At 34.2% G+C, this 20466-nt stretch overlaps 2 protein-coding genes across 2 annotated transcripts in view; both read right to left on the bottom strand.

The window, feature by feature from the left end:
* Positions 1–1582: 1582 nt before the first annotated feature.
* Positions 1583–4784, bottom strand: LOC107485027 (pectinesterase/pectinesterase inhibitor PPE8B). Its single transcript, XM_016105564.3, has 3 exons — positions 4387–4784; positions 3453–3983; positions 1583–2280 (listed from the first exon to the last, which is right to left on the bottom strand). The coding sequence occupies exons 1-3, from the start codon at positions 4718–4720 to the stop codon at positions 1583–1585; spliced, it is 1563 nt and encodes a 520-aa protein (XP_015961050.1). The 5' UTR covers positions 4721–4784.
* A 12758-nt stretch (positions 4785–17542) lies between these two features.
* LOC107485026 (uncharacterized) overlaps positions 17543–20466 on the bottom strand; it is a 4846-nt gene continuing 1922 nt past the window's right edge. Inside the window, exons 2-3 of the mRNA XM_016105563.3 lie at positions 19226–19878; positions 17543–17939 (exon numbers count right to left, since the gene is read on the bottom strand). Coding sequence (XP_015961049.1) covers positions 17751–17939; positions 19226–19878 — 842 coding nt within the window. The 3' untranslated portion in view covers positions 17543–17750. The remainder of the gene's footprint in view (positions 17940–19225; positions 19879–20466) is intronic.

Below are 20466 nucleotides of genomic sequence, written 5' to 3'. Positions count from 1 at the left end.
ACGGCTTTCACTTATTCGGGAAACTTGCGTCAATTGTCAAACTCATTATTATTATTACTGCGCATTTTAGTGTGTTTATATTTTTAATATATTTTAAAAATAGCTTTATGTTAAAATCCTTAATTTTCTTTATTATTTTTTAACGTTAAAAAATTAATTTATAGTATTGATAACATTTTATTTAAAATGCTTTTAAGTTTTATTGTAAAAAATTGCAACTTTTTTAAATATAGTTTAAATAGATCTTTTTTATTATTTTCTTTTTCTTAATTAAGAGATAAAAAGAAGTGATTAATGACAAAAAAAATGAAAAATATTTAACATAAAAATTTTATAATTTTGTGAATATAAAATATAAGGGTTATATATAATGGAATGATATTATAATTGTAAGATTTTTCGAATAACAATAGTGTTTTTATATGGTATCAATTCTGATGTATATCTCGTTTTAAAGAAAATTGAACTTGTTTTTTCATTCTTCAGAAGATATATATTTCAACAAGAAAAAAATATAGAGAGTGAGTATTTAAAAAGACATTTTAAACTCTCAAGTTAGTATAAGAAGTATACCAGAATAATAAAATAATTTAGATCTTATTAGAACTTATCATGTGTATATGTATGATACGTGCTTTAAATGTTCGTGACATGAAGACTTCAACTGTTATTTAAAAGATATTAGTTTATATTTTTAAAATATTTTAATTTAATTTGATATATTTTGATTTTGTTTATTTAATGACTAGATTGGGCCTTATGTTTGTAGGTTTAGGGTTTTCAATATTTTAACTTAATAAGAAGTTATAAATACCTCATAAATTAGGATAGTCGTGATAAAGAATGATTTAGAGATTTAAAAATCTAGAATGATTTAGAAGTTTGAAAATTTTTTGGTTTCATGATAAAATTATGGTGTAGACAATTGAGATTGAGGAATTCCTCTCTTGTTGCATCGAAAAATTGGGTAAAAGATTAAGGAGTTCTTTCGATTCAATTTCTAAATTATAGTGTTAATAAATTAAGTTGAAGAATCCGTTTTTTATTGTGTCAAGAAATTGGATAAAAAAGAGAATAATTTTCTTTGTATTTAATTTCAATATATATTTTTGTTTTTATTTCAATTTCAATTTATTTTTTTTAATTTAGTTGGAATCATTTATATTACATACGGGTCTAAATGGCCGTCGGTAATGGACCTTGTTGTAGTGGCACATACACGTTTAATAATAACCAAGTACTAATTTCCTAGAGTGATCAAAACAGTTCACTTTTTCAATATATTTTAAATTTCTGACCCACCTTTCAGGTAATTTTGGTTCATACTCAAATATAGATTGAAATCATACATAGCATTCGAAGTAAGCACAAGAAATAAAAAGAAAATAAAAAAAGAGAATGAACCCGCAAAACATAACATTTATTCTTTCTCTCTATATCTCTGCAGATTCTCATCAATATGCATCAGAGTAAGCACCCTATATTTTTGCATTATTGTAAAGAACAAGTACAAGATCAATAATAATTAATACTTTATATTTATTTTATACAAGATTGGCAAGTTTAAATAACTTGTTCTTAATTAAAGAGATAATCCAGCTGAAAATGCGACACCAGTTGAAGGCAACCAAGAGTTCCCTTGAATGAAGTTTGCGACAGTAAAATTACTAGCTTCACGGGAGGTTTTCAAAACACGGTATCCAAGCCATTTCACTCTGTTAGCTACACCGGCACCGGGACCAGTGTTCATATACTCAGCATAATACAGAGTGTCCAACCCAATGCTCCCATTCCATGGTGTCCAACCTAGCGGGCTTATAACGTCGCTTATATAATTTTGCATAAAAACTGTTCTTGAATACTTTTTCCATGGCCTCCCCAAGAAAGATTCCGTCGTCTTAACAAACGGAACGAGGTCAGAGTCAGCGATTATGTTGCAGAATTGCAACGAGAACCCTGTTGGTTCGTTAGGATCTTCTCTGCCGTGTGCAGTGATTGCGTTCTTTTGGTCCGGTGACCCTTTTTTGATAAGTATGTTGCATTTTTGGAACACGGCAGTTCCATAGCCGAAGATGAAATCGACTGTACCGGAAATGGTGCACTCTCTGAAGAATTGACGCATTGAGTGAACGTAAAGGGTGTCTTGGTAGCCGAAAATTCCACAACGGAAAAAGACGGAGAAGTCAGAATCGGTTCTTAGTGCCACGGCTTGCTTCTTCGCTGGCCCTGCTGTGTTTTGAAAACTAATGTCTCGTGCTATGAACCCTTCTCCAACTACAACTGCATATGCCAAATGCGTACATAAGAAAAAAAATTCAAATTAAATGTTAGAAAAAGTGCATCTTTTTCTTTTTTTTTTTTTCGTGAGAATGGTATAATAGCACAACTTGCGCATTTAATTACTCATTGAATTCTAGAGAAAATAATACAAATAATTATAAAAAAATCAAGAATGTTATTTGTATATTAGAATTAATTATTATATATTTGTGTATAAATATTTGTATAATTTAATTTATTTTAATATATTTTATATTTTAATAATTTTTTATATTAATAGTTAATTTTTTATATAAACTTAAAAAAATTATAAAAAAATAAAACAGAAATCATATATGGCCATATATATATAGGTAAATTCTATTGTGACTGTCATTATGGTAGATATGGTAGCAAAAGTATGATAACATTTAAAAAGTATAATTTAAATTAAATTTATATTTTTATTAATTGAAAGTATTTTTAAATTTGATTATATGTTTTACTATTTGAGTTGTTATTGTTAGAAGAGTTCAAAAGAGAAGTGTAACGAAAAAAATGTTAGTTAATTATTATTTAGAAAATAATGATCCGTTTTTAATTTTTGTTTCATATAATAATTTTAAATTTGTAAATTGAAAAAATTTGGAGTCAATGGCCATTAAAAAGTTAGACAATGTTATAGATTTTATTTTATAAATATATACATATAGAAGACATATTATTCTTTTTATTTTAATAATATCACTCTTTTTTTATAAATTTATGCAATCACACACATTATGGTCTTTTTTATTACGTCACTAATGATTACTTCTCCTAGCATTAGTTTTTGTTTTCATTTACACAACTCATTATGAAAGATGTTAAAAAGTAATAGAATTTACTATTTTTAACTAATTATTAAAAATTAATATTTAAAAATATAGAATAAAAATATATTGTTAAACTGCTAGACTACAAAAAATACCAACAGACTACAATGAATTACGTTGGCCTTGAACTTTTCTCATTGCTTATATCAATCAATCGATTTGGTTATATATTTCTAATATATCCATGAGCAAATATGATAAATTAATATATATATACATATATAAAAATTGATCAAAAGTAAAATTTAAGCAAAGTTTATATGAAAGAATGTAAAAAATTAATGCTAGTGTATGTTGTTACGAAGTTAAATTTCTTACCAAAGGTGGCCGATCGAAAAGTTGTCCAGCCGTCGACATAATTCCGGTTGCCGGTGATAATAGTGGCACCGATACCATCTCCGATCATCATGATATTCCTCTTATTCTTATTAATCTCTACGTACTCATTGTAAACACCTCTCTTCACGTAAATCACAAACCTCGTATTACTATTATTCGGCGCTGCCATAACGGCATCCATGATTCTTCTAAAGTTTCCACTCCCATCTGCAGCTACCACGGCGTTCGGAACCACCCTATTTGCTTGCAGAAGCTTTCTCTCCCTCGGCTTCACCCACGAAGGAAATCGGCCCTCGCCGGCGCCGGCCTCAGCATCTTCGAAGAAATCATTCTGGGACACATCAACCTTTGCGAGAAGATTCGTTACTGGCGATGTCACTAGTCTAAGGCCAGGGGAGATTAACCCTTTGATGATACTATTTGTGCCTTCGAATCCATCGAGGCATGTGTCTAAATTTGCTAGGACAGCACTTAGCCATGTCGCTAAATCCAATTCTAAGTTGTTTCTCCCTGCAACATTAATTATAATAATGTCACATTTTACATTAGGTTAGTGATTAGTATTGTTAAGTATCATGGTATCATGATCTGACTTTATCATGAGTGAAAAAAATATGTATGCAATTTTAGTTTTTAGTATTGTTAAATTAGGTTAGTGATTAGTATTGTTAATTTTTAAATCATGAATTACATTAGTTTTTCCGCACCATTGGACAAGCTGACATGACAGATGAAAAGTTTGATCATGGAATAAAAATTGAAGAAACAATTTAATCGTTATCTATATTAACAACAATACCTCATCTAATGACCTATATATCACATTGCAATTAACTTTTGTCTTAAAAGTTTTCTATACTCATGCTTGAATCCACCTAAAGAATACAAATAACTAGATTGTATGTAAAGGTACCTTTGGGATTTTGAATGACGGAGAGAAACAAATTAAGTTCATCGGAGGACATGTCCAACAAATCAAGACCGTCAAGAATGGCGTTTGTGAGATGGAAATTACCAAAACCACCGGTAAACTTGGACAGGATGGAACCAACATTTCCCAAAAGCCCAATAACTTCCTTAACAACACCGACGAACTCAGAAGGCACGAGGCATGTTGAGCCTTCCGAACCGCAATTGCCAGAAGCAGAGGCCATAGAAGTAAAGTTTCCAAGGAGAAGAATCAACAAGAAGGTGAGTGCCACGGCGGTTAGTGGCACTTTCTCTTTTCTTGCTGAACAAGGAGCCATATTTTGCCGCTATGTGCTTTTGGTACAATATTAGTGAGGTGATGTATGTTGAATGTGCTATTGATGTTTTGCATAGTGAAAAAGTAGTCTTTTATAGGATTATAGTTATATAACGGATATAGAATGTGTAATGAAAGAATGTGGTAATTGCTTAAATAACTCTTCAACCGATAATCACAAGTGTTTTATGAAACTGAGAGTTATTCAACTCTGAAGTGTAAAAGTAATAAATAATATTGTCTATTGTGAATGGTTAAGTGAAATTAAATTAATGATGAATTGTTGTTATCTTCTTATTAATTAAGCGTTGATGAAAGGTTTAATCTAATTCGTTAAACCTTTTGTTTCAATAAAACTTGAAACAAGATAAGATATCTTGTAACTCACGGATTTTTTCCATGTGTTGCAAAGTTTATTTATATTTTTTTAAAATTTTTTAGTTACAATGTTTTAGATTTTTTTTCCAAAAAATAATTTTTGTTGTGCAAGTTTAAATTTAACAACAAAAAGTTTATCTTTTTGTATAAATAGTTATTCAGAGTTTTGAAATTTAAATTTTATTAAGAGCACAAGTTAACTAAATTCTTAATTAAATATATTAAATTATCAAATTATTTTTAACAATCATCACAATTTTTAGGATAAATCACCCATCTGAATAATTAATATAGTTTCAATATTACTGATTTGTCCTATTTTAATTTTCATTCCAAAATATCTTTATACAAATTTATCTGACTTAAAATAATTTAGTATAAGTGCACAATAAATCATTTTAAACAAAAACAATTTACTAATAGGACTGCACAATGTATATAATCCAGTTTATGCTAAACGATTTACCAGGTGAAGAAAATTGTAATAAATTGATTTTTGTTTGTTGCCACAAATTTTGACCTGTTGCGAAATTCGACTATGATGTCGAACTGATTCATATGTATGAATTGAGTAGAAAAGATTTGGGACGAAACTAGTGAATTACACGTGGGCAAGATTTCAACGGAGTAGGGACTCAGCTATTAGACACTACAAGACACGCAGAAAATAGCGGCAAAAAATTGCTTGCCGTTTCTCTAATCGCTGCAAATTGCCAACATAACTGCGATTGACATCTGAGTTCTTCAATGTAACGCAGAATCGGATGGATTAGCAGCGATTTCATGAAGAACCTTCGCTAACCCAAACACTTTATCATAATTGGTGGTTGTGTTAATAACATCATATCAGAGAACCCAAAATCGAGAAAAATAGAAACCCGCGAAAGAAGATTGAAAGCACGTGAACCCCTATTCTCTGTTCTACCATCATTACAAAAAAAAATGTTGAATATCGTTGGATTTATCGTAAAAAAAAGAATAAAATCCGATGGTAATTTAAATACCGTTGGATTTACGGTCGGAAACAATCAGACGATATAAACTTTACCGGTAAATGTTTCCCGTCAGATTTTTTCATCCGACGGTAATTACTGTCGGAAGTTGCGACGGATCGGATTATAGGCTCGAAAAGCTAATTGGTTATCGATGGATTCTTCCGAGATTGTAATGTTGGCGTCAAAAAATGTTGTTTTGCTCACTGTTATCATCGGATTATTCCTACAGTAATCTCAATTTTTATTTTTTAATTTAAAATAAATGGTCAATTTTAATTTCAAATTTAAATTTTTCACACAATTAGTGGAAGATTCATAAATAATAAAAAACTGTTATTTAATTAAAATAAATAATACACTGTTTAAATATATTAAAAGTCAACTACATCAAATATGTACAATGAAACAATAAAACGGAAAACAAATAATTCCAGATCTAGGTAGATGTCGTCATCGTTGGTCCCGTGGCCCTGAGTCGGCGGCGCAGAAGGCGTTGATGTTCGTATGTCATCAGCAGGACCGCTGCCACCAGCAAAGTTGATGCCAGCGGCACGCATCTGAGCTTATAGTACACCTCCATCTGAGCCTCTATACATTGCATCTGCTCCACCAACTCCTGGAACTCCAACCTGAGCTCATCAGTAGACATCACGCGGTTGAGGATCTCCTGATACCTCTCTCAATAATTGTTAATCTTCTGAGCTACTGCTCCTGAAGGCTACGTTGGAGCTCCTGCACCTGAAGCCTCAAATCCATGCCATCCTCGGACTCGACGGCTCGACTGGTGGTAGAGTCTGACGACGACCTCAACGTGGATATGTGCGGAGGCTGTTGGCGAAGCACGACCCAATCCTATATACGCAGTTCTTGTATGGCCTTGAGGCGGTCTCGCGCCAAACTGCATCGAGATTGACGATTACAGCTGCAAATCCATCGACGGCGTCCTCCTCACCTTGCTGAGACTGCTGACTCACGGCCTCTAGTCTTTGTTTATAGGACTCCTGTGTAATTAACACAAGTTTTTGTGATTAGTACGCTGACAGATATACAGTTAATTTCTAATAATTTTATAGCAAAAGAAAATTTGATGTATGTTTAATTACATAATGGTCCTGAGACCGCTGATCAGTAAATATCTCTTTGTTCTCCTTCAGTGTGTGGGTGTACTTGAACGTTTCCGTCAACATCGCCTTGCGATCCAACGACTTTGACTACATATGTTGCATTGAAACAATATGATTAGGTTGCCTAGTTTTGATATGCAGAAGAATATAAGTAAGTTGTTAACAAATTTAAAGTCACTTTACGTACCAGCCTGGCCTTCGTCCTCATGAAACTCACTAAGCCGCCAGTATAACTAACCGACAAGTGCACCAGGTCACCAAGTAATAACTCAGGTGAGTGAGTCTTGATCCCACGAAGATTAATGGACTGAGCAACAATCGTTGAGTGATTAGACTAGTTAAACAAGCTAAAATGAGTGGTTGCAAGTTCAAGTAGCATAAAACAGTAATTCAGAACGTGCAAGAAAGCAAACAGTGAATGGTTAGTAAAAATAATATGAGAGAATAGTTAAGGCTTTGAAGGTGTTTAAATTTCCATATTAACAATTCTTATCAACTACTTTAATCAAGCAAAGATTCAATTCATGGCAAATCTTAAGTGATTAAACCCTAATTCTTTAGTAATTTAATGTCATCTAACTCAATCAACCGCCAATTTCTTGGTCACTTAATTTAAATTAGAAGATTAAGTCCAATTCTAGGTTATGATCTACACAAACCCTAAGTACCTAAAAATAAGGAGATTATATGTCATGTATCCCGTTAAATCCAGATAATTACAGAGTTGTGAGGAATTGATTTCAAGCTTTAATTCTAGTGATATAACTTTTTCAAGATTCAACAAGAATTCAAATAAAAAAAGAGTTATCTTCCAATATACTCTAATTCCTAGGATGAAGAACGAAATCAATCCTTGAATTTAAAAACAGTGCATCGATTAAGAGTAGAATGACAATAGTGTTAATCCATTAAAATAAACAGAGATCCTAACCTTAACAATGGAGGTTTAGTTGCTCATAGCTCATAGAAAAACCTTGAGTTCTCAAAAGTATAAATTGTAGAATGAGGAAGAAGAAGATAAGGGTCTGAAGGGCTGAATCTTTTCTCCTTTTATATCTAATCCTAATTGATCTAAAATTAAAATTCTGAATCCTAAAAATTATATTTTCTAAATTTCAAAATTAAACTAACAAAAACCAATGGAGTCTTCCGAAGGACTTGCTGACACGGGTTTGGTGCTAAACGCCGAGCAGTGGCGTTTAGCACCACCAAACAGAGTGTATCTCCAACGTTTCTGGACACATGGCACTAAACGCCAAGGAGTGGTGTTTAGCGCCACCTTCGCAAAATCTTGGCATGAGTTACGAGGCACCTGGCGCTAAACCTCGAGTCGTAGCATTTAGCGCCAGCTTCACAAAGAGGTTGGACGAAGTACGAGGCTTGTGGCACTAAACGCCGGATAATGGCGTTTAGTGCCAATACCACAGCGTAAATTTTCTCCTTTTTCTTCTGCATGAACTCTATCAAACTCGCCCGAATTTTACCTAAAATTAACAAAACAATAATGCAACTCAAAGTAGCATCCATGATGGTTTAGAACACCAAAAACTCATAAAAACTCAACAAATTCACATCTAAATTATTACGAAAAGATAGAAAAGATGCTCATGCATCACAACACCAAACTTAAATTATTTCTTATCCTCAAGCAACTGAAAACAATATGAACATGAGATGTGGGTTTACCTAAGAGTTGAATTTTCAATTAAGCTCCTGTCTATCTCCTGAGTAGGATTGATGACACTGTGATCCTGAATAGTTTTGGCATCTCACTATCCTTTGGAAGTTCATGAATGCCAATATCATTCAGAACTAGAATCCAGATAATATTATGAATTCTCTTTCTTCTTAAAAGCAATTTCGATAAGACAGGACAAAAAACAAGTAGTAAAAGTAACTTACTAAAGGCCAACTGCTCAAGGTCGGACCTATGAAAGGAAATTTGGTGACTTAACAAACAAAAGAAAAACCTAGCTTCGTCTCAAAAGGCAAAAGGGTTTGAATCAAGCACTATTTATAAAGGTTGCAAAAGATAACCAATAACAAAAAGTTCAAAGAAAATACCAACAATTACAAAATTAAAATGTCAAAGACCCACAAGTCGGGCCATCTCAAAAAGATAAGCTGATGGAAAACCAAAGGGGGTTGAGGTTCTCCCCCATCACAGAATCCTTGGTAGCGGGAGATGGGGAAAAGACAATGACCGGAACAGCCTCAATGATCTCAGGGGATGAAGGAGAAGCCTCCATATTGACAACCTCGGGCTGAGTCTCAGCTTGAACCTCGGAACCGGTCTTAGGGTCGGACACGGGCACCTCCTCCTCATCTTCCAGGACAGGGACAATGTTCCTGTCAACAACAATATTATTGGCACTAAACAAGGAAAGATCTAGGTCGGGAGCCAGAACTCGGATTTAGGCCTTTAGGATCTCATACATCTCATTCATACCCCCGACCACAGGCCCCTGAAGCTCGGCAAAGACTTCCCGGGCAGTTGTCAGATCCTTCCACATATTAATCAACTCCCCATAAGTCCGAGAATAACTCTCCTCGGCCCTTTTCTTCATCTCTTCTGCCAATAGTGATGCTGCCTCAGCTTTAACTGCTCGGGCGCGGGCTTTTTCCAAGTCCAACTCCAACTTAGCTTTTTTATCCTCCAACTCTGCCTTCAAACCACTCAGCCTCTCTACATCATCCCGAGCAAAGTTCAAGAGTGCTTGGGAAGCATGAACAGGAGCTTTTCTCATCTCCTTAGCCAAAGCAGTGTTCACCCCGGCCATCCGAATGTAGTTGTGAGTCATGTGCTGCAGATGGTTCAGAATGGACACGTCATCCATTGATATATGGCTATTAGGAAGGATATACTTCTCGCTTCAAAAGCCATTAAAATTTTTGTCATTAACACCTAAATCCCCAGTGGTCCTCTGCCTCTTGGGAGATGGGGATGACGGGGCACCCGAACTCACTAACAGTAGGTCCGGAGAGACTAAGCGTACATCGGGAGTAGGAATGACCTTCCTCTGAGCGGTTGAACCGGAACTCGACTTCTTTGGTGAAGGTCGGAAAGAAGAGTTCTCTGGAGATTACGAGCAGTAACCGACTTCTTTGTGTTATGGAGAAATCTCATTGAGGAAGATTTGGAAGCCATATCTACAAAAAGAGCATTGACACGCAAGATTACTATAAATAACAAATATATGAGTACCAGGATAATGAGAAAAGCTAGAGGTCAGAGAACTACCTAACTCGGACTGGAGAAGACTGGGGCCCCCTAAGAATCTCTTTATGTCCAAGTGAGGAGCTCGACCCCAGCACTCTTCCAACACACCGACAAAGGCTCGCTCGATCTCATCTAAACTATCTATACTTTTTTACTACGAAATTCTCTTGCCAAAAAAGAGGGAAGGAAGGTTCATCACTCTCATCAAGGAAGAAAGGTCGGACATCCTCCACTGCCCGAATTTTGAAGTAATGGTTCTTAAAGTCATGAAAGGACTCGTCAAAAATGGAAAAGACATTCTTACCCTGAACAACACGAAAAGAAGGTCAAACGTCTAACTCCCGACAAAGAAGCTGGAAAATCTTCAAAAATGTCCAAGAATTAGGGTGAAGCTGAGAGGGAGCTACGTTACAGGACCAGAAGATCTTTATCTCAAAGTCAATAAAGGAAAGAGCAATACCCATTTTGGTGAAAAAAAAATAATCATAAGCATAGAAAAAAGGACGCTCTGAGCTATCAAAAGAGGGAACCAAACCCTTTCTTCAGGATCAGGAACGACTAGCTCAATTCTTCTCATCTTCTCTATTGACACATATCTTATGGTGCTTACGAAACTCGTCACAGTACTCCCTATCTACTACAGTTACACAAGAAAGGACTATAGTATCTATCCAGTTACAGAGGCCAGGAGGGACCTTAGTGGACATTTTCGTTAGAATAAAACGAGACATATAGCTACACCTACAAATACAAAAAGAAAAGAGATCGTTACTACAAATAACCCGGACAGGGACAAAGAAATCATGTAAACCCCAAAAAACCAAAGACAACCTTTTTCAAAATATTTTTAACCAAAAGGTGCCCCTTCCACGCAACATTGTCGCATCACAGTGACACTTTTGAGGACAACACAAATGCAAACAGCCAAAGCAAACCAACCACAATCTCTCAAGTTCAAAGAGAGCCAAAGCAAAATAAAAGGAACCTTTTTGCAAAGTGGTAATCAAGAGAAAATAAAATTTCTAAGAAATATCGAGTCAAGCAAGAAACTTTTCAAAGAAGATGCAGTGAATCACCATCGAAAACAGGATCAGGCAACAAAACCTCTACCAACATTCACCAAAATCATTCAAAAGACAATAAGCAAAGCAAAAACATGAAGCCATTAAAACACCAATCTGGGTGAAAGGCGAAAAAGGAGGACACGGCAACGACGAGAACGATCCCCTTTAAGAAAGAAGCCCCGAAAAACCCAAGATAGAGGAAAGCTTGGAAACTGGAGTGAGAAAAAAACAACAAAGAAAGAAAGAAGTTCTTTTCACACAACAGAGAAAGAAAGAAATTCTTTTCACAAGGAAGGGAAGACGGAGAGAGTTGCAAAAATGGAGAAAAAGAAGAAAGAGATGATCCACGAAGCTTTTATAAGGGAACAAAAAGTAACAGCCCAATAACTTCGCCTTAAAAACGTGCGCGAAGATCAAGGAAACTGTCGCGCCAATTCAGCACCTTATTTAAAGTGGGCAACGTTCAAATTTTTAAAACCCGTAAACCGGAGACCCGACCTGCACAAAGAAAAGTGCCTGACGTCTAGACAGAAGCCACAGAATGCTTAAGACCGACTTATAGAAAAAAATCGAGACTCAAGCAAGGGCATTGTTCATACCCTGGCCCAAACATAAAGCCAGGCCCAGTAAGGATGAAAAGGACCAACCTTGGAAGGTGGCCTCTCATCCCCTATCCTAAAAGATAGACTCCAACAAACTTCCAAGATATAAGATAAGATAAGATGGAACCCCCCAAGGAGGTCATCAAACCCTACTACAAATATACTGGAACCCCCAGGTATAACTCACTCTTCAATCTACTAAGAACCTACTCAAAATCCTTCCTAACTTAAGCATTAGAGTCTCTTGCAGGTACCACCCATCACCTCCTCACGAAGAACTCGGACAGGCAGCCACTCGGCATCATAAGTCGAACACTGCCACTCAAAGGGACCTGGACCTCACGTTCAAGCCCAAATCAACGTTTTAGGTAACCCTCGGAACACTAACTATCAACTAACCAAGAAATCAGCAGTTTAACTGACATGTCAAATACTTATCAGAATATTAAAACTAACCAGAAAAACTAACAGCTCATATAATTTTATTATTAATTCTAGCATACTAAAACACATTTGGCATTGGTAATATTAAGCTAAATATAATTTTACTTTTTGTTGGTCCGAAATAAAATTCCATCCATGGATATATTGATCGCCAAGATCTTCTTGCAACAACGTAAGGAACCATTTCCAGCTTTCTTTAGTTTGACTATCAACAATAGCAAATGCAATTACATAGAAGTGATTGTTCGCATCCTAACCTACACCCGATAGGAGTTTTCTCCCAAAGTAGTCCTTCAAGAAGCAATCATCAAGTCTGATTAGTTTTCTACACTCTGCTTTAAACCCCCTTTTACAAGCGTCTAGAGAAATGTATAACTTACTGAACAATGGAGGGGACTGAGGCATCGGTGTCACATCTAGTATGGTGAATCTTCTTGGGTTACTCCTAAGGATCTTATTCAAATAATCTCTCAACTTACTATAATGTGCTCTCTCATTTCTGATCACACGCTCTCTTGCTTCTTTAAGGGCCCTATACACCATCTTTCCTTTAATGACAACATTGTAGTCGATTTTGATGTGCTCATAAGCCTCACTTAGAGTAATATGCGGCTGAGTTCGGAGCCTCTTCTCCAACTTATTGGCTATCCATTTCTGATCAACCATATTGCTGCCAAATTCTCTAGTACAAGTGTATTGAGGTATATAAGTCTTGATTTGGTAACTCTTCAGCTGATTATTCCATGGACAATAAATTAGTCATGGACAAGGATTAAGTCTGATAACACCACCACCCACAGTAACCACATCAGTAGTACCAACATCCACTTATGCGACCTTAGCAGTAACAGTTTCAATAGAATCGGTTTCAAAAGTCAGATTTGCAGCCTTTTTATTCACAGTTTTTGCATTCTCGTTAGTAGATTCCTCCTTGGCCCTATTTGGCTTTTTAGGCTATTTTATCCTCTCCACCCCATGCTCACAATCACATCTAACTTTCTTTTGATCGTTTTTTATATACTTAATTTCCTTCCCTCATAAATAATATGATCCTTCGGAGCAGTCTTGAAAGATTTAATTATGGCAAATTCCATTCTCAATTCAAAATACACCTCTCTCAATCCAGCAGCATCATTAAATTATGGAAATTCATACCTTTCTCTTTCATCTTCAGAACTTTCTGATGTCAACAATGACTTTGATTCATACTCAAAGATTGGATCTTCTTCCTCCATATTTTCTGCACTTTGTTCATCATCTTCACCAGAATTTGCATCTTCCAATCTTGGAACAACAACTCCTCTTTCACCAAAATTTTCCCCAAATGAAGTTAAGCCAGCACCCCCTTTGTGTAGTATTTTTTGGGTTCTTGGAATTGGCCTTAGCACCAATAGGCCCACAAAATTTTGGGACTTCAGCACCAATAGGCTCATCAAATTTTGGCCCTCTAGCACCAATAGGTCTAGAAGATTTTGGGCCTCAAACACCAATTGCTCCATCAGACTTTACCTTGGCAGATTTTTTAACACCCTCAATTGGCCTAGAATTTGGCCTAGCAGTACATTTATTATCAATCGTTGAAGTCTTCTTCTTTAAATTAACCATCTTTGAGCTCTTCTTTCCCACCCCATCGTCACTGGACTCTTCCTCAACATCTGTATCAATGTCAAAGTTCATGTCGAGATCCTCAAGAGGAGTAATCATTATTAGGAGATTAAAATATAAATAAAACTTCTTCGAGTCCTTGTTCTTTAGTTTATTCTCACGCAGCTGATTAATCTCCATGTCTCCTTTTATAGGATGCAGGCCACTCTCTAAGTCAGGTGCCGTAGGATCAAACTAGTACATAGCCTTGTAATCCAAATAACCCAAATCTTTGAACAGAGTTTGCAGTTCAAAGAAATATATCAGGTCAATATCTATCTTAGAGAATTTGTCAACTCTTTCATTAATATACAGAATAACTCCATTGTTATCCCTCACAAAATGTCCACCATGGTAGAAAACAGGAATCCCAAATTCCACTATCTACCTGTATAAAGAAATACTTATAATTAACAAACACAATCATATAAACCTAGCTCTACTGTGACAATTTTCTTAAAAGAAATAAACCAAAAAATGTTCATTCATCACATTTAGTAACTGTCAAGGAACATGCATACAAAATAAAGAGACTAAGACATAGCATTATGCTCTGTAATGCAACATACACCGCAAAGCAATATATCGATTCTAACAACTATAAACATATTCGAACACGGTCTCGCCTTCTTCAATATGCGTCTTCAATAGTTGATCAAATCCACTTCAGTGCCTCTTCCTTTCAAATTGGTGTTGACACATCCAAGAGAGACGCCTGGGTAACGGAATGCTAACGTCGATGGATAAAATTGACAACGTCCATCATGATCATGATGTTGGAGATGAGGTGGGTGGTGATGAGGCAATAATAAGGTAGGTCTCTCTGTAAAAACGGAAGAATGTTCGGGGTTTGGGGTCTTTTTGCATTAAAAAGGATTGAAAGGGAGGAGAAGAAACGTGACTTTTACTTTCCAGTTGCAATGCTACATTTCTACATACTTAAAACGGCGTCGTTTGGCTTATTAGGATGGGACCAATTTGTCTGTGATGGACACCTGCGCATGTTACTGGCTACGTTAGATTCTGAACATGCTAACTTAGCAGTCTCCGTTGATGAGTTATGCCGGAAACTGGACTAGGGATTGATTTTCTGACGAAAACAAACGTTGGGATTAATGTGTGTATTAATTTTTTTAGAAACTAAAATGTTCGCTTTTAAAATTTTCGAAGACTGATTTAGGTAATTACTCATTAAATTTTATTCACAAATATTAATTTAAATTTATTTTTAAATTTGGTCTAATTTAAAATTTACGTAAAATTGTGTCCCTCCATAAATTTAAAACTAGTGATTTATAATTACATACTTATTAATAATAATAACAAAATATATCATTTTTTATTTATTATCTCGATAAAAAAAATTATATTTTTATACTTACAAATTATATTTTTAAATCAAATATTTAATTAATCATACGAATAAAATAATACGAATACGTAATATTGTAGTTAAATAGTTAAATAATATATGTATTCTGAATATACTAGCATTAAACGCATTGTAGCTATATTTCGGATATATACAACTTTGCAATTGTGCTATATCAGGTGCACTCGAGATGTATTCAATTTTTTTTTAAATTAGAGCACGATGACTATGTACTCGAGATAAATGTTTAATGTACATTGGGTCATTGTATTTGAGATGCATAAAGTTATCTATATCAATAAATATTATGCGTTCTATGAATTGTGATAAATAATATATTTAATTCATTTAAATAAAAAAATCAAAGAACACAATGGCAAAACATTCTATTTTACGATATAAACAAAAAATCAAATAATGTACACATGTTAATTCAAATAATATAAGTAAATAGTTAAATTAATCTTTAAAAATTACTCATTTTTTTAAATTAGTACTCGAAAGATTTTTTTTAATTAAATTCGTCTTTTATAGATTTTAAGTTGGTCATTTTAGTTCTTCCATCACTTTCATTACTAATGACATCAAAATTTGTTGATATGACATGTCAAGTGACACCATAACACACACCTAGTAGTCTTAAGAGGCGACTAATATGATAAATTTATGAAATTAGATCAAATCAACCCCAAATTGAGGGATTCCAATGCCACAAATTCTGATTTTCTTAATTAGATTTTGATTTGATCTAATTTCATAAATTTATTATGCTAATAGTTAATTAAGACTCTTATTTATATTTTAGTATATATCACTTAATATGTTATATTAATAAATAGAAATATTTGGTAACCAAAGAAAATTAGGCAAAAATAATCGTAATTTACCTTATTTAGCATTCATTAATTGTTGCAATAAGTAATAAATGCTAAATAAGACAAATTTTGACTTTTTTTTTATTTCCCTAGCATTATCAATTAATAAATTTTGGCACCAACAAAAAAAAAAGACAAAATGACTAATATGATTAATTTAAAATTTTGAAGAATAAATTTAATTAAAAAAAATTTTTGAGAAATAATTTGAAGAATGAGTGGACTTTTTAAAGGACAAATTTTTACCATTTACTCCCAATAATATATTTACTCACATCATCCACTCCCATCTAACCTCTTCCTTCATGATGATGCCGGCATTACCAGTATCATCTTCCTCTTCATCAACGCCTTCAAATTGCATCCTTGTAAAACCGTTATACAGTGCCCTCATTTTCCTTCATCGTAATTCATGTTTTTGCTGCATATATAATTCACTCCCATCCCATATTCCCATTTAACATTCATATGAACGTCATTTGTAACTTCACCCCAATTTGTAGTTCCCACTCTTTTCCCCTTTACATTGTTCAAATTTAAAGTTAAAACTTTTTTTTAAGTACTGTACACCTTGCAGCATAAACAACATAGCCTGTACGTTGGTGGCGAGAACCAAGCAAATTAACAGAACATTCCATGAGCAGCAAATTAGTAGATCAGAATGTGCCAATAAGTTTTCGCATATATAAGTCGTGATTCAAACCACCAATACTTGTTTAGACAAATAACTGAGATAACCACTCGATTGGTTTAAATTAGTTAAATTCTTCGAACATTAATTTCGAAAAAAACTCTAAAAGGCTAACACTTAATCAGTAAAAGAAAAGTGAATAATCTCACACCATTAAAAAATCAATAATGACTAATTAATAACTACAAATCATAAAACTTGTCGGTCTTCTAACCCTCCTCTTAATTCGATGCATTGCGTGGTTCATTTGTGTCAGTGAAAATACGTACTCCTCAAGAGATATCGTTGAATTAACTGAGTTGAGATAAATATGTATTCAATTACTATAGAAAGTAGAAAGCTCTGTATCACATCCTAAGAATAATCACTGTAATATCATCATTATTCAACAGAATATACAAGCTCGAAGTTGTATATCTCTTTAGTCACTCATTGTAGCTGTGACATTTATATATTAGTTGTTCCCCTTATTAGCTGGTTGTCCGTATACACATATCTAGGATTGCATTTTATTGTTTTGAATTTGTATACTATGATGATTTGTTGCCGTGCGCTCCGATATTACACCACAATTACATTGTAATTTTAAGCCATGCTTTGTACACCTGATGAGGTACCGTTATTAATTAAGTTTGTGAAAGAAAGATTTGGATGCCTCGTAAGTGGACCAACAAATTGCAGCTGCAGGGGCATGAAACAGCATCCTAGGGACATAACCTCTCATGAGACCTCTATATCCATCTTTTCTTATCACTGTTTTAATTACATGCCCAATTGAATTACTAGAGAATCTGTCACATCCACAAACACCCTGAGCCAAGAAAATATAACAAAATTACGTTGTAAAATATAACAAAATTTCTTATCTTAATTAAAATGCACTTATACATTCAATGAATTGTAAAAAATGTATTAACACAATATATACAAAATTGAATATTTTTTTCTATTAGGTAGGGTTATGGAGTCCAAATCACATCTGTCCAAATTTTATTTAATGAAAAAAAAATTAATTGTTGTACAGAAAAGTTCAAATATTTCTCCTATTAAAATAATAGCAAATTTTAGTATGCGTATGTTTATACAAGTGTTAAAAAAATAATTGCCAAATAATAAAAAAGACAGTACTTTAATTTTAATAACACTTTTTGAAACACTATACTAGAATTACTAAGATAAACTTTGACTCCTATGAAGTTAATAAATTAGTATGAAAAATTTTAGGTAAAAACTCGATTGTAATCGATTTCATATGAAATTGTTTTTGGACGGCTGATATATGTTATTATTTAATTTGAAAAAATTAATTTATTTTATACAAATAGTTTTTTTTAAAAAATTGGATAAATCAAATAATCACTTTTAAAAAAATTTTCAATTCTTTCAACGTGTTATTCTAAATGATAAATTTTGTACGTTTTTTTTTCATCCTTTTTGACTAATCTTTCTTTAATTTTATCTTTTACTTTTATTTACTTAATTTTCGCCAAATATATGTATATAAATAGTTTGAAAAAGTAAAGTTTAGTATTTAAAAAAAAAATGAAATTCACATTTTTTTTGTTTGTATAATAATAACAAAAAAAGAAAAATTAAGAATAAAAAAGAAAAGAGAAAAAGAATTAGAATTCACATAGAAGGAAAAAATCGAATTTGCGGTACAAACAAAAAATTAGAAATGGTACTATCTATCTCTATTTTTTTTATCTTTGTTTCTATATGTCTGAGAAATTTTGTTTCTTTTTTTAATGACTCAAATTTTTCGTTGTTAAATTTCTTCTCTAACACAAATTTTAAATTAAGATGTAAATATATGTTGGTAATCAACCAATTAGCTTTCATATTAATTATGAAAAATTGAAAAACAACGAATGTTAATAACATAACATAACAAAGAAGAAGAAAGTAAAAATAATTATTTGTTTCAATTTAAATTAATTTTTTTAATTAAACTATTTATATAAAATAAATCAATTCTTTTTAAACCAAATGATAACAACTTCATGTGAATACACAGGTGAATACATAGGTGAGTTTCTGCCAAATTTCTATACCATCAATGATTTTGATGAACTCAATATTGAAATTTGAATGTACCTGGCACTGAAGTTGAGTTTTGACAACATCAAGCGGGGTTGTGACAACAGCAGCCAGGGCTCCGGCAGCACCACCAGCGGTAGCATGAACCACCCACCTCCTGTCATCCGCGATCTCCGGCGACACCTCCACCAACCCCTTCTTTGTCGCCTCATACGCCGCAAAATGCACCGCCGTAAACGGAGCGTTCATCACAACCGTAGTCCGATACGACTTAAAAAACGCGCCAACCCCTTCTTCGAGGGCCACTCTCCTCACGCAATCCACCACACCCTTGTACGGACTGCTCTTCAGCTGAAGCCTCTGCTTCACGACGTCCATGGGAGTGAAAACGGCGTCGCTGGTGACTGTAGCGCAGACACCAGAAGCGGCATGCACCAGTGAGGAGTAATTGTTGGTGGTGAAAGAGGAGGAGAAGGCTTGTTTGCAAAACTCGTAGACGGAGAAGTAAACGGCGTGGGCGGGGCCTGCACCGAGGGCCATGGCGGAGATGCCGCGGTAGAGGGAGGAAGGACCTTCGAGTTTGAGGATGGAAGAGAGGGATTGGCGGAGGCATGAAGTGGTGGTGGTGGTTGTTGTAAGAGCTTGCATGCGGGTCTTGAGAGTGTCAACTGGGAACATAGCCATGTGCTCCACTGATCCTGCTATTGAACCTGTGCAATATGCCGCCATTACATTATATATTACGCCAGCGAATTGTTTCTGCTAGTAAACTAGTAAATGTGCAAAAGGTAAGGGGAAGAAAGAAAAATAGTTTGTATAAAATGTTTGACAAATATGTTATTTGTACATTAAAATTAGTTAGCCCATGTATTTGTAAATAAATACATGTGTAGTTTAATTTATTTTTAATGTATATTTATATTTTAATATGTATTTTATACTAGTGGCTGATTTTGTTGACTGATTTTAATGTACACGTAGTATAGTCGAATATTTGATATGGATATCTTTTTTCTTTTATCAGATACTATTATTTAGATTTAGTTAGAGACAATGTCATGTTAGTTGTAATCTTCTATTTCTTACTTTTGGCTCTAGATAGTTTTTTTATTTTATTGCTGGCTTTGGTGTTCTGGTGCATTCTGGTGGTTTTGGACTCTCGGTGGTGGTGGTGGTGGTTATGGGTACAGCTGGTGGTCGTCTTATTGGCTTGGCGGTTGTGGCGGCTTTGTGATTGTGGTGGCCGTGTCATGGCCATGGTCGTAGTGTCCGCGGCAATACATTGGCTAGTTAGGTGG

The sequence above is a fragment of the Arachis duranensis genome, chromosome 4 (assembly GCF_000817695.3).
Source record: "Arachis duranensis cultivar V14167 chromosome 4, aradu.V14167.gnm2.J7QH, whole genome shotgun sequence".
Taxonomy (NCBI): Eukaryota; Viridiplantae; Streptophyta; class Magnoliopsida; order Fabales; family Fabaceae; genus Arachis; species Arachis duranensis.
Note: the sequence above shows the minus strand (reverse complement) of the source record. Positions and strands in the feature narration are given on the sequence as shown.